An 18,740-nucleotide genomic window follows, 5' to 3' on the forward strand; every position below is an offset into this window, starting at 1 on the left:
TTGTCATTTAATAGTTCACATTTGAAATGTGCCTTTTCAGGAAAATCGGCCACCCCCAAAGATTGCAAAACCTTACGCATAGCCTGTGTTCTGCTTTTAGGACAAGGCGGACTTGATCTCTGAGCAGAACCTGACTGACATGACAGCGTTATTATACCGACAGGATTTCACATTAATTTCACTCGGGTGAAATTAACATTAGTTATGTCGGTATCATTTAATGTCAAGGTTATGTTGACAGCACATTTCGGATCGGATGCTGTGTAAAGAAAAAAGCGTATTTCATTGCATTACGTTGTTGGAGTTGTGGCGAGTTGTGCATGACCAAGAAAGGATGATCTACATTAGGGGTGTCAAAGGACAGGTTTTATGAGTTTGCTAAATATAAAAATGAGCCGAAATTTTTGCATGAAAGAAACGGCTGTTCTGACTGTGTCCACTAGATGTCACAATAGCAATTTTGTGTATGTTTGTAGATCAGGGGTCGGCAACACGACTCCTGAGCTACATGCGGCTCTTTGATCACCCTGATGTTGCTCAGCTGCATACTTGCCGACCCTTAAGATTTTTCCGAGAGGTTGTCCGGATTTCAGTGCTTTCCCCAGTAAAATCCCTGGGCTAGTATTTTCCGGTTTTCGCCCACATAATTAATTTGAGGGCGTGTCGTGGTGACAATGCTTTTAACGTTGTCTTACACATATCGTCACGCCCGCCTTCACGTCATGCTATCTGCGTGCCAGCCAGTCACATGTTGCACACATCATCAATTGCAAGGTGTAATTGTTCAACAGCCACACATGTTACTCTGATGGTTGTGATATAAATAACGTTAACACTCTTACTAATATGCGCCACACCGTGAACCCACACCAAACAAGAATGACACACATTTCGGGAGAACATCAACACTGTAACACAACATAAACACAACAGAAGAAATACCCGGAATCCCATGCATCTTTTCCGGGCCACATTATACAACCCGGCCCCCCCCAACCACGCCGACTTCAACCGACGCACGGATATCAACTGATACCGATATATACAGTGTCATGCCGTAACTGTGGGTGTTTGTGCTTCCTCGATGCAAAGATGATGTGGGACGAGTCAGGCATGAATGTAAGTCCATTTTTATTTGTTACTAAAATACAAAAGGCAAAACAAAAAGCACGCTCGATGGCGGATAATAATCTATGCTAAAACGTTAACAAAAACAGCAAAAAGGCAGGACTATCTACAAATAAACAAAAGATGCTAACAAAGATACTCAAAAAAACTTGCACTTAGGCGAAAAGACCCACGGATCTTACGTGGCGTGGTCCAAAGGTTTAGCAGCGTGGCAAGGCGTGAAGGTTGGTACGAGAAATGCAGACATGAGGCAGAATGCAAAAATCCCAGAACGATAAACAGAAAGCAAGTGACCTAAATAGTGGCCGTGGTAACTAGAAACAGGTGTGAGAGGCTGATGATCGGGGCGTGACTAGGGGAAACTAATGAGTAGCTATGGTAACAAAAACAAACCAGGAAGTGAAAAGACAGAACCAAATGTCCAAAAAACCAAACCGAACATGACCAAAACAAAACATGATCCATTGGTGTGACACACAGTTGTGGAATTAACACATTAGTATGCCTAATTTTGTTGTGAAATCTGAAGTTGTCTTTGTTTTTAAGTTATCGTGTCGTGATTTTACTGTCGGGAGTAGATTTTTCTCCATGTGGCCCCCCATCTAAAATGAGTTTGACACCCCTGATCTACATGAAGTAGAATTGCAGTCATGTCATCTTCTTTTTGCCATTTATACAAAGATACTGAGGGGACATGACCTCGCTGTCCTCAATGGTAGTTATGGCCATGCATACTAACCGAGGAATTCCCCAAATTATTCCACGTCGAAATTTTTTAATCACAAGATAAATGGATGGTATCAATGACTACTGCCTTGTAGAATCACACCGACATTTTCACTCAGCCAACAAATCTAATTTAATCTAAGTGAGGAATGATCAGCAAAGCACGAACGGCATTATTAGTCAGCGTGTGTGAGTCATGTGAGGTCGTCCCAAGTTTGTTAAACACATGATGGCATATTTCATGGTAGGTTAAAAGCGGCGTGTCCAAAGTCCTTTTGCGGTGCCGCAGTTATTTTTTTGATTGGCCCGTGGCATATTCTAAACACAAGCACAGCCTCACATCAGAACTTTTGGCTTTGTCAACTATGACAATCTGAGATAAAGGCTGTTTTGTCTTGATATATATTTAATGGCATAGCTTATGTTGACTTTATACTAAGCAAACACATGAGTAGTCTTCAACTTTGTTCACTAAAGATTGACTAGTTTGCGTAAGTTGTTTTGTCCTTCCCCCATAGGAAAATAAAATACCGTATTTCCTTGAACTGCCGCAGGGCATATAGTATGCACCTGCTTTGAATTACTGCCGGGTCAAACTCCATCCATCCATTTCCTACCGCTTATTCCCTTTTGGGGTCGCGGGGGGCGCTGGCGCCTATCTCAGCTACAATCGGGCGGAAGGCGGGGTACACCCTGGACAAGTCGCCACCTCATCACAGGGCCAACACAGATAGACAGACAACATTCACACTCACATTCACACACTAGGGCCAATTTTAGTGTTGCCAATCAACCTATCCCCAGGTGCATGTCTTTGGAGGTGGGAGGAAGCCGGAGTACCCGGAGGGAACCCACGCATTCACGGGGAGAACATGCAAACTCCACACAGAAAGATCCCGAGCCTGGATTTGAACCCAGGACTGCAGGACCTTCGTATTGTGAGGCAGACGCACTAACCCCTCTGCCACCGTGAAGCCCCGGGTCAAACTCGCTTCCCAAAATAATTAGCGCATGCTTAGTATTACCGCCTGGTCAAACTCGTGACATCACGAGTGACACTTCCCCTTTCATTTTTTTCAAAATGTAGGAGGCTGATTTCAATACCGGTCATTTGAAATTGCATAAAGGTAAGAAGATTAAGAGCTATTCAGTAGGATTTAAGGTCCAAGCTGACATCACACTCAAATTTTTACTGCATACCTTTGGTAAGTGCCGGAGGTTTTAAAATAATTAGCGCATGCTTACTTTTACCGCATGCCTTTGGTAAGCGCAGGAGTGAGAACAGGTTTTAAATGAATTAGCGCCCCGGCGGCAATTCAAGGAAATACGGTAATAAAGATATTGTGGTAAATACTATGCAGATCTTTTAGAGCAGGGGTCACCAACGCGGTGCCCACGGGCACCAGGTAGCCCGTAAGGACCAGATGAGTCGCCCGCTGGCCTGTTCTAAAAATAGCTCAAATAGCAGCACTTACCAGTGAGCTGCCTCTATTTTTTACATGTTATTTATTTACTAGCAAGCTGGTCTCGCTTTGCTCGACATTTTTAATTCTAAGAGAGACAAAACTCAAATAGAATTTGAAAATCCAAGAAAATATTTTAAAGACTTGGTCTTCACTTGTTTGAATAAATTAATTTATTTTTTTACTTTGCTTCTTATAACTTTCAGAAAGACAATTTTAGAGAAAAAAATACAACCTTATTAATTATTTTAGGATTTTTAAACACATATACCTTTTTACCTTTTAAATTCCTTCCTCTTCTTTCCTGACAATTTAAATCAATGTTCAAGTAAATTTTTTTATTTTTATTGTAAAGAATAATAAATACATTTTCATTTAATTTTTCATTTCAGCTTCTGTTTTTTCGACAAAGAATATTTGTGAAATATTTCATCAAATTTATGATTAAAATAAAAAAATATATATTCTGGCAAATCCAGAAAATCTGTAAAATCAAATTTAAATCTTATTTCAAAGTCTTTTGGATTTCTTTTAAAATTTTTGTTCTGGAAAATTTAGAAGAAATAATGATTTGTCCAATTTGTTATATATTCTAACAAAGTGCAGATTGGATTTTAACCTATTTAAAACATGTCATCAAAATTCTAAGATTAATCTTAATCAGGAAAAATTACTAATGATGTTCCAAAAATTCTTTTTTTTATTTTTTCAAAAAGATTCGAATTAGCTAGTTTTTCTCTTTTTTTTTTTCGGTTGAATTTTGAATTTTAATGAGTCGTAATTGAAGATAAACTATGTTTCAAAATTGAATTTTATTATTTTTCGTGTTTTCTCCTCTTTTAAACCGTTCAAATAAGTGTTTTTTTTTCATCATTTATTTTCTACAAAAAACCTACCGTAAAAGGAAAGTAATTCATAATTTGTTTTAAAAAGTTAGTGGCTAGCTAGTTAAAATGGGATATTGTGATTTCACAAACTGTCTTAGAAGTGATCATTTGAAAATGTTCAATTTGAAAAATGTGCGCTTTGAGAAAATACAAAAATAAAGTGTTGCATATTGATATTTATCTGTCTCTATATATATTTATTGTGGGAAATAATTAAGATGATCAGTGTTTCCACAAAGATAAATATCATTATGACATAGAGTTGAAAGTAAATTGAGCAAATTGGCTATTCCTGGCAATTTATTTAAGTGTGTATCAAACTGGTAGCCCTTGGCATTAATCAGTGCCCAAGAAGTAGCTCTTGGTTATAAAAAGGTTGGTGACTCCTGTTTTAGAGCGTTCATATCCTTGTTAGCAAGAGTCCCTTATGGTGGCCGATTTTGTTGCATTTGGCCCTCCGTAGTTAGTTAGTATTCAACGAGGAAGTGAGCACTACCTGTGGCCCAGGTCGAAGAGGGATATACTGTACAACCTCTGGAGAAAGTGATGGAATCACCAGACTTAGCGGATGTTCATTCAGCAGATCACTGTTTTCCAACCACTGTGTGCCGTGAGATACAGTCTGGTGTGCCCTGGAAGATTATGTGATTTCAGCTATTTAGGTTAAAAATAGTTTTTGCAAACCAGTAATTATAATCCGCAAATAATGTGCCATTGTTGAGTGTCATTGCTGTCGATAGCTCGTGCAGAGTAACCGTGTTATACTCTTTCATATCAGTAGGTGGCAGCAGGTAGCTAATTGCTTTGTAGACGTCGGGAACATGGTTTGTCGTGATCACAATTTGCAGATGACAGCGGGAGGCAGGGTGCAGGTAAAAAGGTATCGAATGCTTAAACCAAAAATAAACAAAAGGTGAGTGCCCCTAAAAAAAAGGCATTGAGGATTAGGGAAGGCTATGCAGAACAAAACTACAACTGACCTGGCTGCAAAGTAAAGAAAAACAGAATGCTGGACGACAGCAAAGACTTACAGCGTGTGGAGCAGAGATGGCGTCCACAAAGTAAATCCTTACATGACATTAAATCAATGTCCACACAAAGAAGGATCGCAACAACTCAAACCTTCTTGATGGCTAAAACAAAGCTACAAGAAAATACCAACAAAACAAGAAAAGCCACCAAAATAGGGAAACACACAGGGAAACACCAAAAAACTCACCGCAATAAGTCACGGCGTGATGTGACAGGTCGTGACAGTACTTTGAGACAATTATAGTGATGCATGGTTGGTTACGGTTTAAATTCATATTTAACAATTGCGACAACGACTTTTTATTGTCAATATCGAGTTAGATTTTTTAATGATTTCTGCTGGTGGTGTGCCTTTGGGGTTTTTTTTTCAATGAAAAAAATGTGCCCTGGCTCAAAAAAGGTTGAAAAACACTGCAGTAGATAACAGACATGACACAAAAATATCGTCATTTGAAAGGGTAACTTTAAGAAACACTAAAGTAAACAAAAAAAAATATTGCGTTAGTCAGCAAGTTAAAATCTTAGATCAATCAGCGTGAAAACATTAAGGAATTACTCAATTCTGAGGGGGGAAAAACATGGAATTAAAAAAAAAAAAACAACTAAAAACACTCAAACACACCAGTAGTACTTTGTTTCACCACCTCTGGCTTTTATAACAGCTTGCAGCTCTTAATGTATTACACAGTACTCTTCATCAATCTTGAGCCAACTTTGTCTGATCAGCTTTGCAGGTTGGACTCTTGAACCTAATCAGTGGCCTTGTGGTTAGAATGTCCGCCCTGAGATCAGTAGATCGTGTGTTCAAACCCCAGCCGAGTCATACTAAAGACTATAAAAATGGGACCCATGGCCACCCTGCTTGGCACTCAGCATCAAGGGTTGGAATTGGGGGGGTTAAATCACCAAAAATGATTCCAGAACGCGCACCTCACTGCTCCCCTCGCCTCTCAGGGGGCGAACAAGGGGATGGGTCAAATGCAGAGGATAATTTCACCACAACTAGTGTGTGTGTGAGACTATCAGTGCTACTTTAACTTTAACCATTATTTTAAATTGGATTGAGATCCAAACTATTTGCAGTCCGTGACATTGGCCTTATGCATCTTTCTTAAAGGAAAGTTTGCTCTACGGCAAGATGCCTTATCATCTTGAAAAATAATGTCTTCATTCCCAAACATCCTTTCGATTGGTGGAGTAAGAAAAGTGTCTAAAATGTCAATGTAAACGTGTGCATTTATTGAAGACCATCTCCCCAGGGCCATTACTGACATGCAGCCCCATATCATCAATGACTGTGAACTTTTGCATGTTTTCTTCAGGCAGTTTATAAAAATACAACACTTGTATACCTGTCTTCCTGTCCTGTCTTCAGTTTATTTCAGTCTAACAAAAACATATTCAAACATAGATCACGATTCATAGTCATCATTGTCACCGGCGTCCCACTGGGTGTGAGTTTTTCCTTTCCCTTATGTGGGCCTACCGAGGATGTCGTAGTGGTTTGTGCAGCCCTTTGAGACACTAGTGATTTAGGGCTATATAAGTAAACATTGATTGATTGATTGATTGATTCAAAAATGAATAACATGACTGAAACAGGCAGAAGCAAAAAAGCTTATATGCCCAACATAAATTTTTTACATTCAATTAAGTTACCTTTTCTAATAATTCTGCAACTCAAAAGAAATATAGTCATTCAGCATCCACATTCAGGCTGCCCCCCCAAAAATAATACAAAAATATGTATCTACACACATACACTTTAAATAGACTCCCTTTTTAGACCAGTTGATCTGCCGTTTCTTTTCTTTTTCTTCTATGTCCCACTCTCCCTTGTGGAGGGGGTCCGGTCCGATCCGGTGGCCATGTAGTGCTTGCCTGTGTATCGGCTGGGGACATCTCTGCGCTGCTGGTCCGCCTACGCTTGGGATGGTTTCCTGCTGGCTCCGCTATGAACGGGACTCTCGCTGCTGTGTCTTGGATCCTCTTTGGACTGGACTCTCGCGACTGTGTTGGATCCATTGTGGATTGAACTTTCACAGTATCATGTTAGACCCGCTCGACATCCATTGCTTTCCTCCTCTCTAAGGTTCTCATAGTCATCATTGTCACCGACGTCCCACTGGGTGTGAGTTTTCCTTGCCCTTATGTGGGCCTACCGAGGATGTCGTGGTGGTTTGTGCAGCCCTTTGAGACACTAGTGATTTAGGGCTATATAAGTAAACATTGATTGATACACTTTTCTGTAAATAGATAAACATACATACCTTCTAAATACAACATTTAACCAAACAAACATACATTTCTAGTTCACATAACTTTTTAAAATACATTGTGACATGTTCTTTTTGAAATTAAATACTGAGTCACTCATTTTTATTTCTTTACCAACAGAATTCCACAAATTAACACCGAGAACAGATAAACATCTACGTTTAACAACTAGTCTTGCTTTTGGTAAAATAAACTTAGATTCATCTCTTAGATTGTATTTGCTGGTCTGTAGAGAGAAGTATGTTTTCATTCCTTCTGGAAGAGTATTTATTTTTGCTTTGAACATTATCTGTGTTATTTTATAATAAACAATATCTTAAAATTTCATAAGTTTCGATTTAACAAATAATGGATGGGTATGGTCATAATATCCTGCTTTGTTTATTAGCTGTACAGCTTTTTTTTGCAGCAAAACAATGTCATTAGTTATGGTTTTAAAAGTGGTTCCCCAGAGTTCTACACAGTATGTCATGTATGGAAGTATCAAAGTATAATAAATTGTTAAAGAATTATAATTAAGTAATTCTTTAGTTGTATACAAAACACCAAGTGTTTTTGATATTTTTGTTTTTATATAATTTACATGTTGTCTCCATGATAATTTATAATCAATTATAACTCCCAAAAATTTAGTATCAAAGACACGCTCAATTTGATCTCCATTTATTTTAATATTTACTTCATTAGATACCTCAGTTTTGGTACCAAATATCATAAATTTAGTTTTAGCAATATTAAGTGATAATTTATTCATATCAAACCAGTCATTTCTTGTTCTATTTTTACCAAAAGTTCATTAAAAGATTTTCCAGAACAAAGGATAGTTGTATCATCAGCAAACATAAAAAATGTTAAGAAACTTGATGCATCACAAAAATCATTAATGAAAATTGTAAATAACTTAGGACCAATTATAGAACCCTGAGGAATTCCACAAACTATATTTTTAAATCCAGATATTGTATTATCCACCTGAACACATTGTTTTCTATTTTCTAGATAGCTCTTGATCCAGGACAGAGCTGGATCAAGACCAGTACCAAACAGACCAGTAGCAGACGAGCATCTTCAAAAATACTTGGACTTGGATTTCCATGTTTGTCTTAAGGCTTGATTAGGGCCTAATTAATTCACTAGTTGCTGTATTATTATTATAATTTTTTAGTGTTTGTGGAGAAAGTAGTCAGAAATAATTTCACACAATATATAAAATATTTTCTATACAATGTGTTTATATTTTTGGATGAATGCAGCAGAATTGTATGATTCAGTTTTTGTTTCCTTTCGTTAATTTTTTCGGGACGGCTTACGAACCAAAACCGAGGTGCCACTGTTGAAAATAGCCATTAAGTTTTGTGCAAAATCACAGCATTTAAAGTTTTAGCTAGCTTCCATTTGTAAGGTAAGAAAAATAAAGTAACGCTACATATTTCCTCGTATGCATAACATTTTCAAAGTGGACCAGCCCAGAAATGTCCCCTTGTAGTCCTCCTTTTAGAACTTCTATTCCAGTTCTTACGAGGTCCTTCCAGCTTAGACTTGGTTGACTTCATTCTTCTCTGACTGGGGAGGAGATGCAGAGTCCAAGCAGCCAAAAATGTTCCCCCCCAGGCCGGCTTGGCATTTTGCAATGAGGTAAATTTTTCGTAGGACGGTGCGGCGCAGCAAGATGTACACCCAAGGGTCCAGAATCTGGTTCCACGTGGCCAGTCTCACACCCATCACCATCAACATTTTGTAGCCGGGAAGGTCCTGCTCTCCAATGGGTCCTGTGTAGGAGTGGATGGCGGACGTCAGGCCAAAGATCTGCAGGCATGAAACATGTGCCGTTTGTTCTACTGTTTGATATTGGTTACCATGACAACTTCCCAAAAAAGCATAAATCAGTGTCACATATATAAAGTTACATATATTTTACACAATTATCCTTCAGTCAGTAATGAAGGTGCGATACCGTCATCCTTCGCAATCTACGATCATTTTCAGTCCATCACAGCATATTTTCTATATTGTTGGCCTATAATAAGCATTTTTACTTCAGATGTCGGATAATTTCGGACTGCCGATATTATCGCTTTGATAAATGCTTTAAAATGTAATATCGGAAATAATCGGTATCTGTTTCAAAAAGTAACATTCATGACTTTTTAAAATGCCGCTGTGTACACGGACGTAGGGAGAAGTACAGAGCGCCAATAAACCTTAAAGGTACTGTCTTTGTGTGCCGGCCCAGGCCCATATCATCTTCGGCTTTTCACACACAAGTGAATGCAACGTATACTTGGTCAACAGCCATACAGGTCACACTGAGGGTGGCTGTATAAACAACTTTAACACTGTTACAAATATGCGCCACACTGTGAACCCACACCAAACAAGAATGACAAACACGTTTCTGCACCGTATCACAACAGAACAAATGCCCAGAACCCTTTGCAGCACTAATTCTTCCGGAATGCTACAATATACACCCCCCCACACCTCAACCTCCTCTCGCTCTCTCAGGAAGAGCATGTCCCAAATTCCAAGCGGCTGTTTTGAGGCATGTTAAAAAAAAATAAGGCACTTTGTGACTTCAATAATTAATATGCCATGTTGGCATTTTTTTCCATAACTTGAGTTGATCTATTTTGGAAAATCTTGTTCCATTATTTAATACATCCAGCGGGGCATCACAACAAAATTAGGCATAATAATGTGTTAATTCCACGACTGTATATATCTGTATCGGTTGATATCGGTATCGGTAATTAAGAGTTGGACAATATCGGAATATTGGATATCGGTAATAAAAGCCATTGTCGGACATTTCTAGTGCAAATTATTTTAAAATGGATTTTTGCAAAAAAAAAACAAAAAAAAAAACATTTAAAAATTAATAAAGCTTCAAATAAATGGATTTTTCAGTCAATTAGGCTTTAACGCAGGGGTCTCCAAACTACGGCCCGCGGGCCAGATAGGGCCTAGCAATGTCCCAAATCCGGCCAGCGGGAAGTTTCAAGTTAAAAAAAATATATCATTTTTAAAATTATAATTTTTTTTAAATCCGTCCTTTCTAATCCATCTTGTGGCACTTGTTATTCTTGGTGTCTCATAGCCCGTCAGGCAAATCACATTGTCAAAAAATTAATTTTACCATCAATAACGTGACATCGGTAAGTGCGCGCTCTTTAAGTCAATTAGTGCGCAAGTTATAATTATATATATATATAGATACATATAATACATATATACATACACATAGATATACATATATTTACATATATATACACACATATACATATATATATATATATATATGTATATATATATATTCACAACACAACTGATGGTCCCAACCCTATTGATAAAGCAAGAAATTCCACTAATCAACCCTGATAAGGGACACCTGTGAAGTGAACACCATTTCAGGTGACTACCTCTTGAAGCTCATGGAGAGAATGCCAAGAGTGTGCAACACACTAATCAGAGCAAAGGGTGACTATTTTGAAGAAACTACAATACAAAACATGTTTTCAGTTATTTCACCTTTTTTTTTTTGTTAAGTACTTTAAATCCACATTTGTTCATTCATAGTTGTGATGCCTTCAGTGACAATTTACCATGTAAATAGTCATTAAAATAAGAGTCAAAAAGTTAAGGGCCCCTGCTTTAAAGGCTTAAAGGCCTACTGAAATGAGATTTTCTTATTTAAACGGGGATAGCAAGTCCATTCTATGTGTCATACTTCATCATTTCGCGATATTGCCATATTTTTGCTGAAAGGATTTAGTAGAGAACATCCACGATGAAGTCCGCAACTTTTGGTCGCTAATAGAAAAGTCCGGCCTTTATCGGAAGTCGCAGACGATGACGTCACGAGTTGCAGGGCTCCACACATATTCACATTGTTTATAATGGGAGCCACCAGCAGTAAGAACAATTCGGACCGAGAAAGCGACAATTTCCCCATTAATTTGAGCGAGGATGAAAGATTTGTGAATTAGGATATTGATAGTGAAGGACTAGAAAAAAAAAAGAAAAAAAAGCGACGGCTCCGGGCGGCGGCAGTGTGAGTGTTTCAGATGTAATTAGACACATTTACTAGGATAATTCTGGAAGATCCCTTATCTGCTTATTGTTTTAATATTGTTTTAGTGAGATTGTAAAGACATACCTCGAGGTCGGATGGCTGCGGTGAACATGCAGTGTCTCACAGAGAAGCTGAGGAGCCAAGCTCACAACTGCCTTTTTTGACAGCTGCTGCAGGACGACGAATAATCCAATGATGTCTCCGGTAAGAAATATATCACAATTTTCCCATTCAAAAACATGCTGGTTGACGTAGAGAAAACATGTTCGGTTGACCGCTCTGCTTCACAACAAACACAGAAACACCGGCTGTGTCTCGGTGCTAAAGACAGCTGCAATCCACCGCTTTCCACCAACAGCATTCTTCTTTGACGTCTCCATTATTAAATGAACAAATTGCAAAAGATTCAGCAACACAGATCTCCAAAATACTGTGTAATTGTGCGGTTAAAGCAGGCAACTTTTAGCTGTGTGTGTGCAGCGATCATATTTCCTAAAAAAAACGTGACGTCTTGCGTACACGTCATCATTACACGACGTTTTCAAGACGAAACTCCCGGGAAATGTAAAATTGCAATTTAGTAAACTAAAGCGGCCGTATTGGCATGTGTTGCAATGTTAATATTTCATCATTGATATATAAACTATCAGACTGCGTGGTGGGTAGTCGTGGTTTTCAGTAGGCCTTTAAAGGGTTAAGTCTGTTCTATTCACTGTCTAGTTCTCAACGCTGGTATGTTGCAGAGCTTATGCATCTTCTGGTACTCACCAGCAGAGGGCACCAGCAGATACAGGAGGTGACTGTGATCCCCACCAGCTGCACCACCATCTCTATATCATGTGACCTGGCCGAATGATGCGAGCCGGGCTTCCTCCTGAGGCGAGCCAGAACCAGGGTCAGTCCGCTGACGGTGTTGCACACCACCGCCACGGCGAGGGCGGCCAAGCCCAGCCCGGAGAAAAGCGCCACGAAGGCCACGTCCGCCTGCTGAATGTCGCTGAGAACCTGAATGAAGCACCAGGTGCCCGGGTCCTGGTAGGTGTAGGAGCCCAGCTGTAACCACGGCAACAGGGCCACACACAGCGCGGCCAGCCAGATGACACACAGGCACATTTTAGTGCGGGTGCCCGTGACCAAGGAGGAGTGCAGCAGCGGCTTGGTGACGCCCAGGCAACGCTCGGCCGCCATGGCACAGCCCATGAAGAGCGGACACAGGCCGAAGAACACCATGCTGCCTCCCAGGAACCGGCACAGGCCGTCCGAGGACCTGTAGTCCTCAGGGCCTGCGCCTCCAGAAAGGTAGAGTCTCAGAACCAGGGTGCCCGGGATCACATGACCCATGAAGTCGGTCACCACCAGGGAGGTGGCGAACAGCAGGAAGGTGGCTTTGGAGCGTCGACGCTGCAGAGAGTAGGCGTTGGCCAGGATGAAGAGAGCCACCATGTTGGAGACGATGCCCAGAGTCATGGGGAACACCACCACCATCACGCCGCCCGTGGTGAGGTTGGCGTGCTGGGACGTCTCCTCCAGCGCCGCCCGGGCCTTCGCTCTGCCGACGCTGACATTGGAGAAGTGAGGGACGAGCGGCGACGATGAACAGTTCCAGCGGCTCAGAGATAACATGACTCAACTCCGAGGCTCACGTGGGCCATACTTGGTGGCTGCAGGAGGAAGACATCATGGAATATACTTTACACTCGCTACAAATATTCATTAGTCACAGCAAATTACTGTACAAATATTCATTATTCACGGCAAATTATTATAAAACCATTATTCACTGCAAATTACTGTAAAAACTTCATTAATCACAGCAAATTACTGTACAAATATTCATTAGTCACAGCAAATTACTGTACAAATATTCATTAGTCACAGCAAATTACTGTACAAATATTCTTTAGTCACAGCAAATTACTGTACAGATATACATTTTTTCACAGCAAATTACTGTAAAGATCTTTGTTATTCACAGTAAATTACTGTAAAAATGTTCATTATTCACAGCAAATTACTGTACAAATATTCATTAGTCACAGCAAATTACTGTAAAGATCTTTATTATTCACAGTAAATTACTGTAAAAATGTTCATTATTCACAGCAAATTACTGTACAAATATTCATTATTCACAGCAAAAGACTGTAAAACGTTGCATTGCAAATTCACAGCAAGTTACTGTAAAAATATTCGTTTTTTACAGCAAATTATTATAAAACCATTATTCACTGCAAATTACTGTAAAAACTTCATTAATCACAGCAAATTACTGTTCAAATATTCATTAGTCACAGCAAATTACTGTACAAATATTCATTAGTCACAGCAAATTACTGTACAAATATTCTTTAGTCACAGCAAATTACTGTACAGATATACATTTTTTCACAGCAAATTACTGTAAAGATCTTTGTTATTCACAGTAAATTACTGTAAAAATGTTCATTATTCACAGCAAATTACTGTACAAATATTCATTAGTCACAGCAAATTACTGTACAAATATTCATTAGTCACAGCAAATTACTGTACAAATATTCTTTAGTCACAGCAAATTACTGTACAGATATACATTTTTTCACAGCAAATTACTGTAAAGATCTTTGTTATTCACAGTAAATTACTGTAAAATGTTCATTATTCACAGCAAATTACTGTACAAATATTCATTAGTCACAGCAAATTACTGTACAGATATACATTTTTTCACAGCAAATTACTGTAAAGATCTTTGTTATTCACAGTAAATTACTGTAAAAATGTTCATTATTCACAGCAAATTACTGTACAAATATTCATTATTCACAGCAAAAGACTGTAAAACGTTGCATTGCAAATTCACAGCAAGTTACTGTAAAAATATTCGTTTTTTACAGCAAATTATTATAAAACCATTATTCACTGCAAATTACTGTAAAAACTTCATTAATCACAGCAAATTACTGTACAGATATACATTTTTTCACAGCAAATTACTGTAAAGATCTTTGTTATTCACAGTAAATTACTGTAAAAATGTTCATTGTACATTTACAGTAAATGGCTGTAAAAATCTTTAATATTCACAGCATAATACTGTAAAAAAATATTCTTTACTCAGAGCAAATTACTGTAAAACTATGCATTGTAAATTCACAGCAACTTACTGTCAAAATATTCATTATTCACAGCAAATTACTGTAAAATATTCATGAGTTACAGCAAATTATTATAAAAATCTTCATTATTCACAACAAATCACTGTAAAAATATAAATTTTTTACAGTAATCTACTGTAAAAATATTATTTAAAGCAAATTACTGTAAAAATCTTTATTATTCGCAGCTAATTACTGTAAAAATATTTATAGTCCACAACAAATTACTGTAAAAATATTCACTATCACAGTAAATTACTGGAAAAAATGATTATTCATAGCAAATTAGTGTAACAATCGTTATTGTAAATTCACAGCAACTTACTGTTAATTATTCAATGTTCACAGCAAATTACTGTAAAAGCCTTCATTATTCACAGCAAATTACAGTAAAATATTCAGTATTTACAGCAAATTATTGTAAAAACCATTATTCACAACAAATAACTGTAAAAATATGCGTCATTCAGAGCAAATTACTGTAAAAATATACGTTCCTCACGACAAATTACTGTAAAACTATGCATTGTAAATTCACAGCAACTGTCAAAGTATTAATTTTTCAAAGCAAATTACTGTAAAATATTCATGATTTACAGCAAATTATTATAAAAATCTTCATTATTCACAGCAAATTACTGTAAAAACCTTCATTAGTCACAGCAAAGTACTGTAAAAATATTCATTATTTACATTAAACTACTGTAAAAATATTCTTTTTTTTACAGGAAATTACTGTAAAAATCGTCATTGTAAATATTCATTATTCGCAGCTAATTACTGTAAAAATCTTTATAATTCACAACAAATTACTGTAAAAATATTCACTGTTCACAGTAAATTACTGGAAAAAAATAATTATTCACAGCAAATTACTGTTAAATATTCATTATTTACAGCAAATTATTGTAAAAACTTTCATTATTTACATCAAATTACTGTAAAGACCTTCATTATTCACAGTAAATTATTGTAAAAATATTCATTTTTTTACAGTAAATTACTGTAAAAATATTCACTATTTACAACAAATTACTGTAAAATATTGATTATTTACAGCAAATTATTATAAAAATATTCATTATTCACACCAAATTACTGTAAAAACCTTCATTATTTACTGTAAAAATATTCACTATGCTCAGTAAATTACTGGAAAAAATGTTTATTCATTGCAAATTACTGTAATAGTTTTCATTGTAAATCCACAGAACATTACTGTAAAAATATTAATTGTAAAATCACAGCAGCTTACTGTAAAAACCTTCATTATTCACAGCAAATTACTGTAAACATCTTCGTAAATTCATAGTAAATTACTGTAAAATGGTCAATATTCAGGGAAAATTACTGTAAAATATGAATTGTATATTCACAGCAAATTACTTTAAATACCGCAATAATAATTTGTCTCGTGATTTGAGCCTGATAAATCATTTTATGTGAACTGCTGGGGATGAATGTTAGAAACAACAAAACAATTCTTTTGAGAAAATAAAAATCATCAATCAATCAATGTTTACTTATATAGGCCTAAATCACTAGTGTCTCAAAGGGCTGCACAAACCACCACGACATCCTCGGTAGGCCCACATAAGGGCAAGGAAAACTCACACCCAGTGGGACGTCGGTGACAATGATGACTATGAGAACCTTGGAGAGGAGGAAAGCAATGGATGTCGAGCGGGTCTAACATGATACTGTGAAAGTTCAATCCACAATGGATCCAACACAGTCGCGAGAGTCCAGTCCAAAGCGGATCCAACACAGCAGCGAGAGTCCCGTTCACAGCGGAGCCAGCAGGAAACCATCCCAAGCGGAGGCGGATCAGCAGCGCAGAGATGTCCCCAGCCGATACACAGGCAAGCAGTACATGGCCACCGGATCGGACCGGACCCCCTCCACAAGGGAGAGTGGGACATAGAAGAAAAAGAAAAGAAACGGCAGATCAACTGGTCTAAAAAGGGAGTCTATTTAAAGGCTAGAGTATGTTGAAATATTGTATAAAATATAAAGTATAAAGTATAAAAATATTGACGTAACCACTCTAGTATCGACTATAAACTACCCTTGGATGCATCCACCCTCCACTTTCATGTGTACTGACTGTGACAATGATGACACACCAACAGTTGTTATATTATCCTCTTTCTAGCCCAAGGATGCCCAAAGTGGGGCCCACGAGCGGAATTCGGGCCGTTCTGTCAATTAGTTTGGCCCGCCAAAGGGTGGCTAGCAAATGTAACACATAAGAAAGTTTGATCACATTACACCTGTACTGGCTCACCTGCACTGGCTTCCTGTGCACTTAAGATGTGACTTTAAGGTTTTACTACTTACGTATAAAATACTACACGGTCTAGCTCCATCCTATCTTGCCGATTGTATTGTACCATATGTCCCGGCAAGAAATCTGCGTTCAAAGGACTCCGGCTTATTAGTGATTCCCAAAGCCCAAAAAAAGTCTGCGGGCTATAGAGCATTTTCCGTTCGGGCTCCAGTACTCTGGAATGCCCTCCCGGTAACAGTTCGTGATGCCACCTCAGTAGAAGCATTTAAGTCTCACCTTAAAACTCATTTGTATACTCTAGCCTTTAAATAGACTCCCTTTTTAGACCAGTTGATCTGCCGTTTCTTTTCTTTTTCTTCTATGTCCCACTCTCCCGTGTGGAGGGGGTCCGGTCCGATCTGGTGACCATGTACTGCTCGCCTGTGTATCGGCTGGGGACATCTCTGCGCTGCTGGTCCGCCTCCGCTTGGGATGGTTTCCTGCTGGCTCCGCTGTGAACGGGACTCTCGCTGCTGTGTCTTGGATCCTCTTTGGACTGGACTCTCGCGACTGTGTTGGATCCATTGTGGATTGAACTTTCACAGTATCATGTTAGACCCGCTCGACATCCATTGCTTTCCTCCTCTCCAAGGTTCTCATAGTCATCATTGTCACCGACGTCCCACTGGGTGTGAGTTTTCCTTGCCCTTATGTGGGCCTACCGAGGATGTCGTGGTGGTTTGTGCAGCCCTTTGAGACACTAGTGATTTAGGGCTATATAAGTAAACATTGATTGATTGATAGTCAAACTGACCTCTTTCAAGCTGCACAATCATTGATGGCATGTCTGCAAGGCTACACTGTATATAAAAAAAAGTCAGATTTTACTGTAAAAACCTGGCCAGAAAATTACCATAAAATAATCTGTAGTACTATTTTTCCATTTTCATCCATTTGCAATCACATCCATTTGCTGAAATGGATGTGATTGTTATTAGTTTAGGGGAGTGTCTCCACATATAATTAGCTGCCAGCTTGTCTAAAGTAAATAGAGTGTCGTCATTTGTGATCCACATAAAAGGGCGATCACTTTTTCACGAATATTGTCCGATATTAATGACTAGCTGATTCCTACTTCTGGTGCAACATACCAAGAACGCTTCTGTATTTCATTTTAATACCTGGAAAAAAATGTGCCTCATGCAAAAAAACAACATTATTAATGAGAGGCCCAATACAGGACTACCTGTGGGCATGCATTTCCTTTTGCTTTGGCTTTCTGCGCCTTTTTTTGCCACACCTGATTCAAAACAAAAGTCACACTCATGCATGGTATAATAACGCAGCACAGCAACATTATCATTCGGTGAGCATTTAATGATTCACTCAATTACATGTATTGCTTTTTCCTTGGCTTTTTGCAACACTTAGTCCTGTAGGAGAGGCTCGAGAAAGAGAGGACACGTTGGAAGGAAGGGATTTTAGGTCAGGGGGTGTCTAAACCTTTGCCTGAAAAGCCAAAAGATGCACTTTTGGCATTTTTCAATCATCTTTGGTAAATATTTTTATTTATTTTTTTAGTTTGTTTGTTTTTGCTCAACCTGCGATGAGGTGGCGACTTGTCCAGGGTGTACCCCGCCTTCCGCCCGATTGTAGCTGAGATAGGCGCCAGCGCCCCCCGCGACCCCAAAAGGGAATAAGCGGTAGAAAATGGATGGATGGATGGATGTTTTTGCTCAAATATTTTTT

General features: G+C 38.3%; 1 protein-coding gene across 2 annotated transcripts in view; it reads right to left on the minus strand.

The window, feature by feature from the left end:
* Positions 1-8,725: 8,725 nt before the first annotated feature.
* Positions 8,726-18,740, minus strand: part of LOC133539190 (prostaglandin E2 receptor EP1 subtype-like) — a 12,412-nt gene continuing 2,397 nt past the window's right edge. The window contains exons 2-3 of one of the 2 annotated variants that reach the window (XM_061881332.1): positions 12,354-13,246; positions 8,726-9,319 (exon numbers count right to left, since the gene is read on the minus strand). In XM_061881332.1, coding sequence (XP_061737316.1) covers positions 9,047-9,319; positions 12,354-13,208 — 1,128 coding nt within the window. In that variant the 5' untranslated portion in view covers positions 13,209-13,246 and the 3' untranslated portion in view covers positions 8,726-9,046. Of the gene's footprint in view, positions 9,320-12,353; positions 13,305-18,740 lie in introns of those variants that run through there. The other variant, XM_061881333.1, reaches the window with a different exon arrangement.

This window comes from Nerophis ophidion, linkage group LG20 (genome assembly GCF_033978795.1).
Source record: "Nerophis ophidion isolate RoL-2023_Sa linkage group LG20, RoL_Noph_v1.0, whole genome shotgun sequence".
Taxonomy (NCBI): domain Eukaryota; kingdom Metazoa; phylum Chordata; class Actinopteri; order Syngnathiformes; family Syngnathidae; genus Nerophis; species Nerophis ophidion.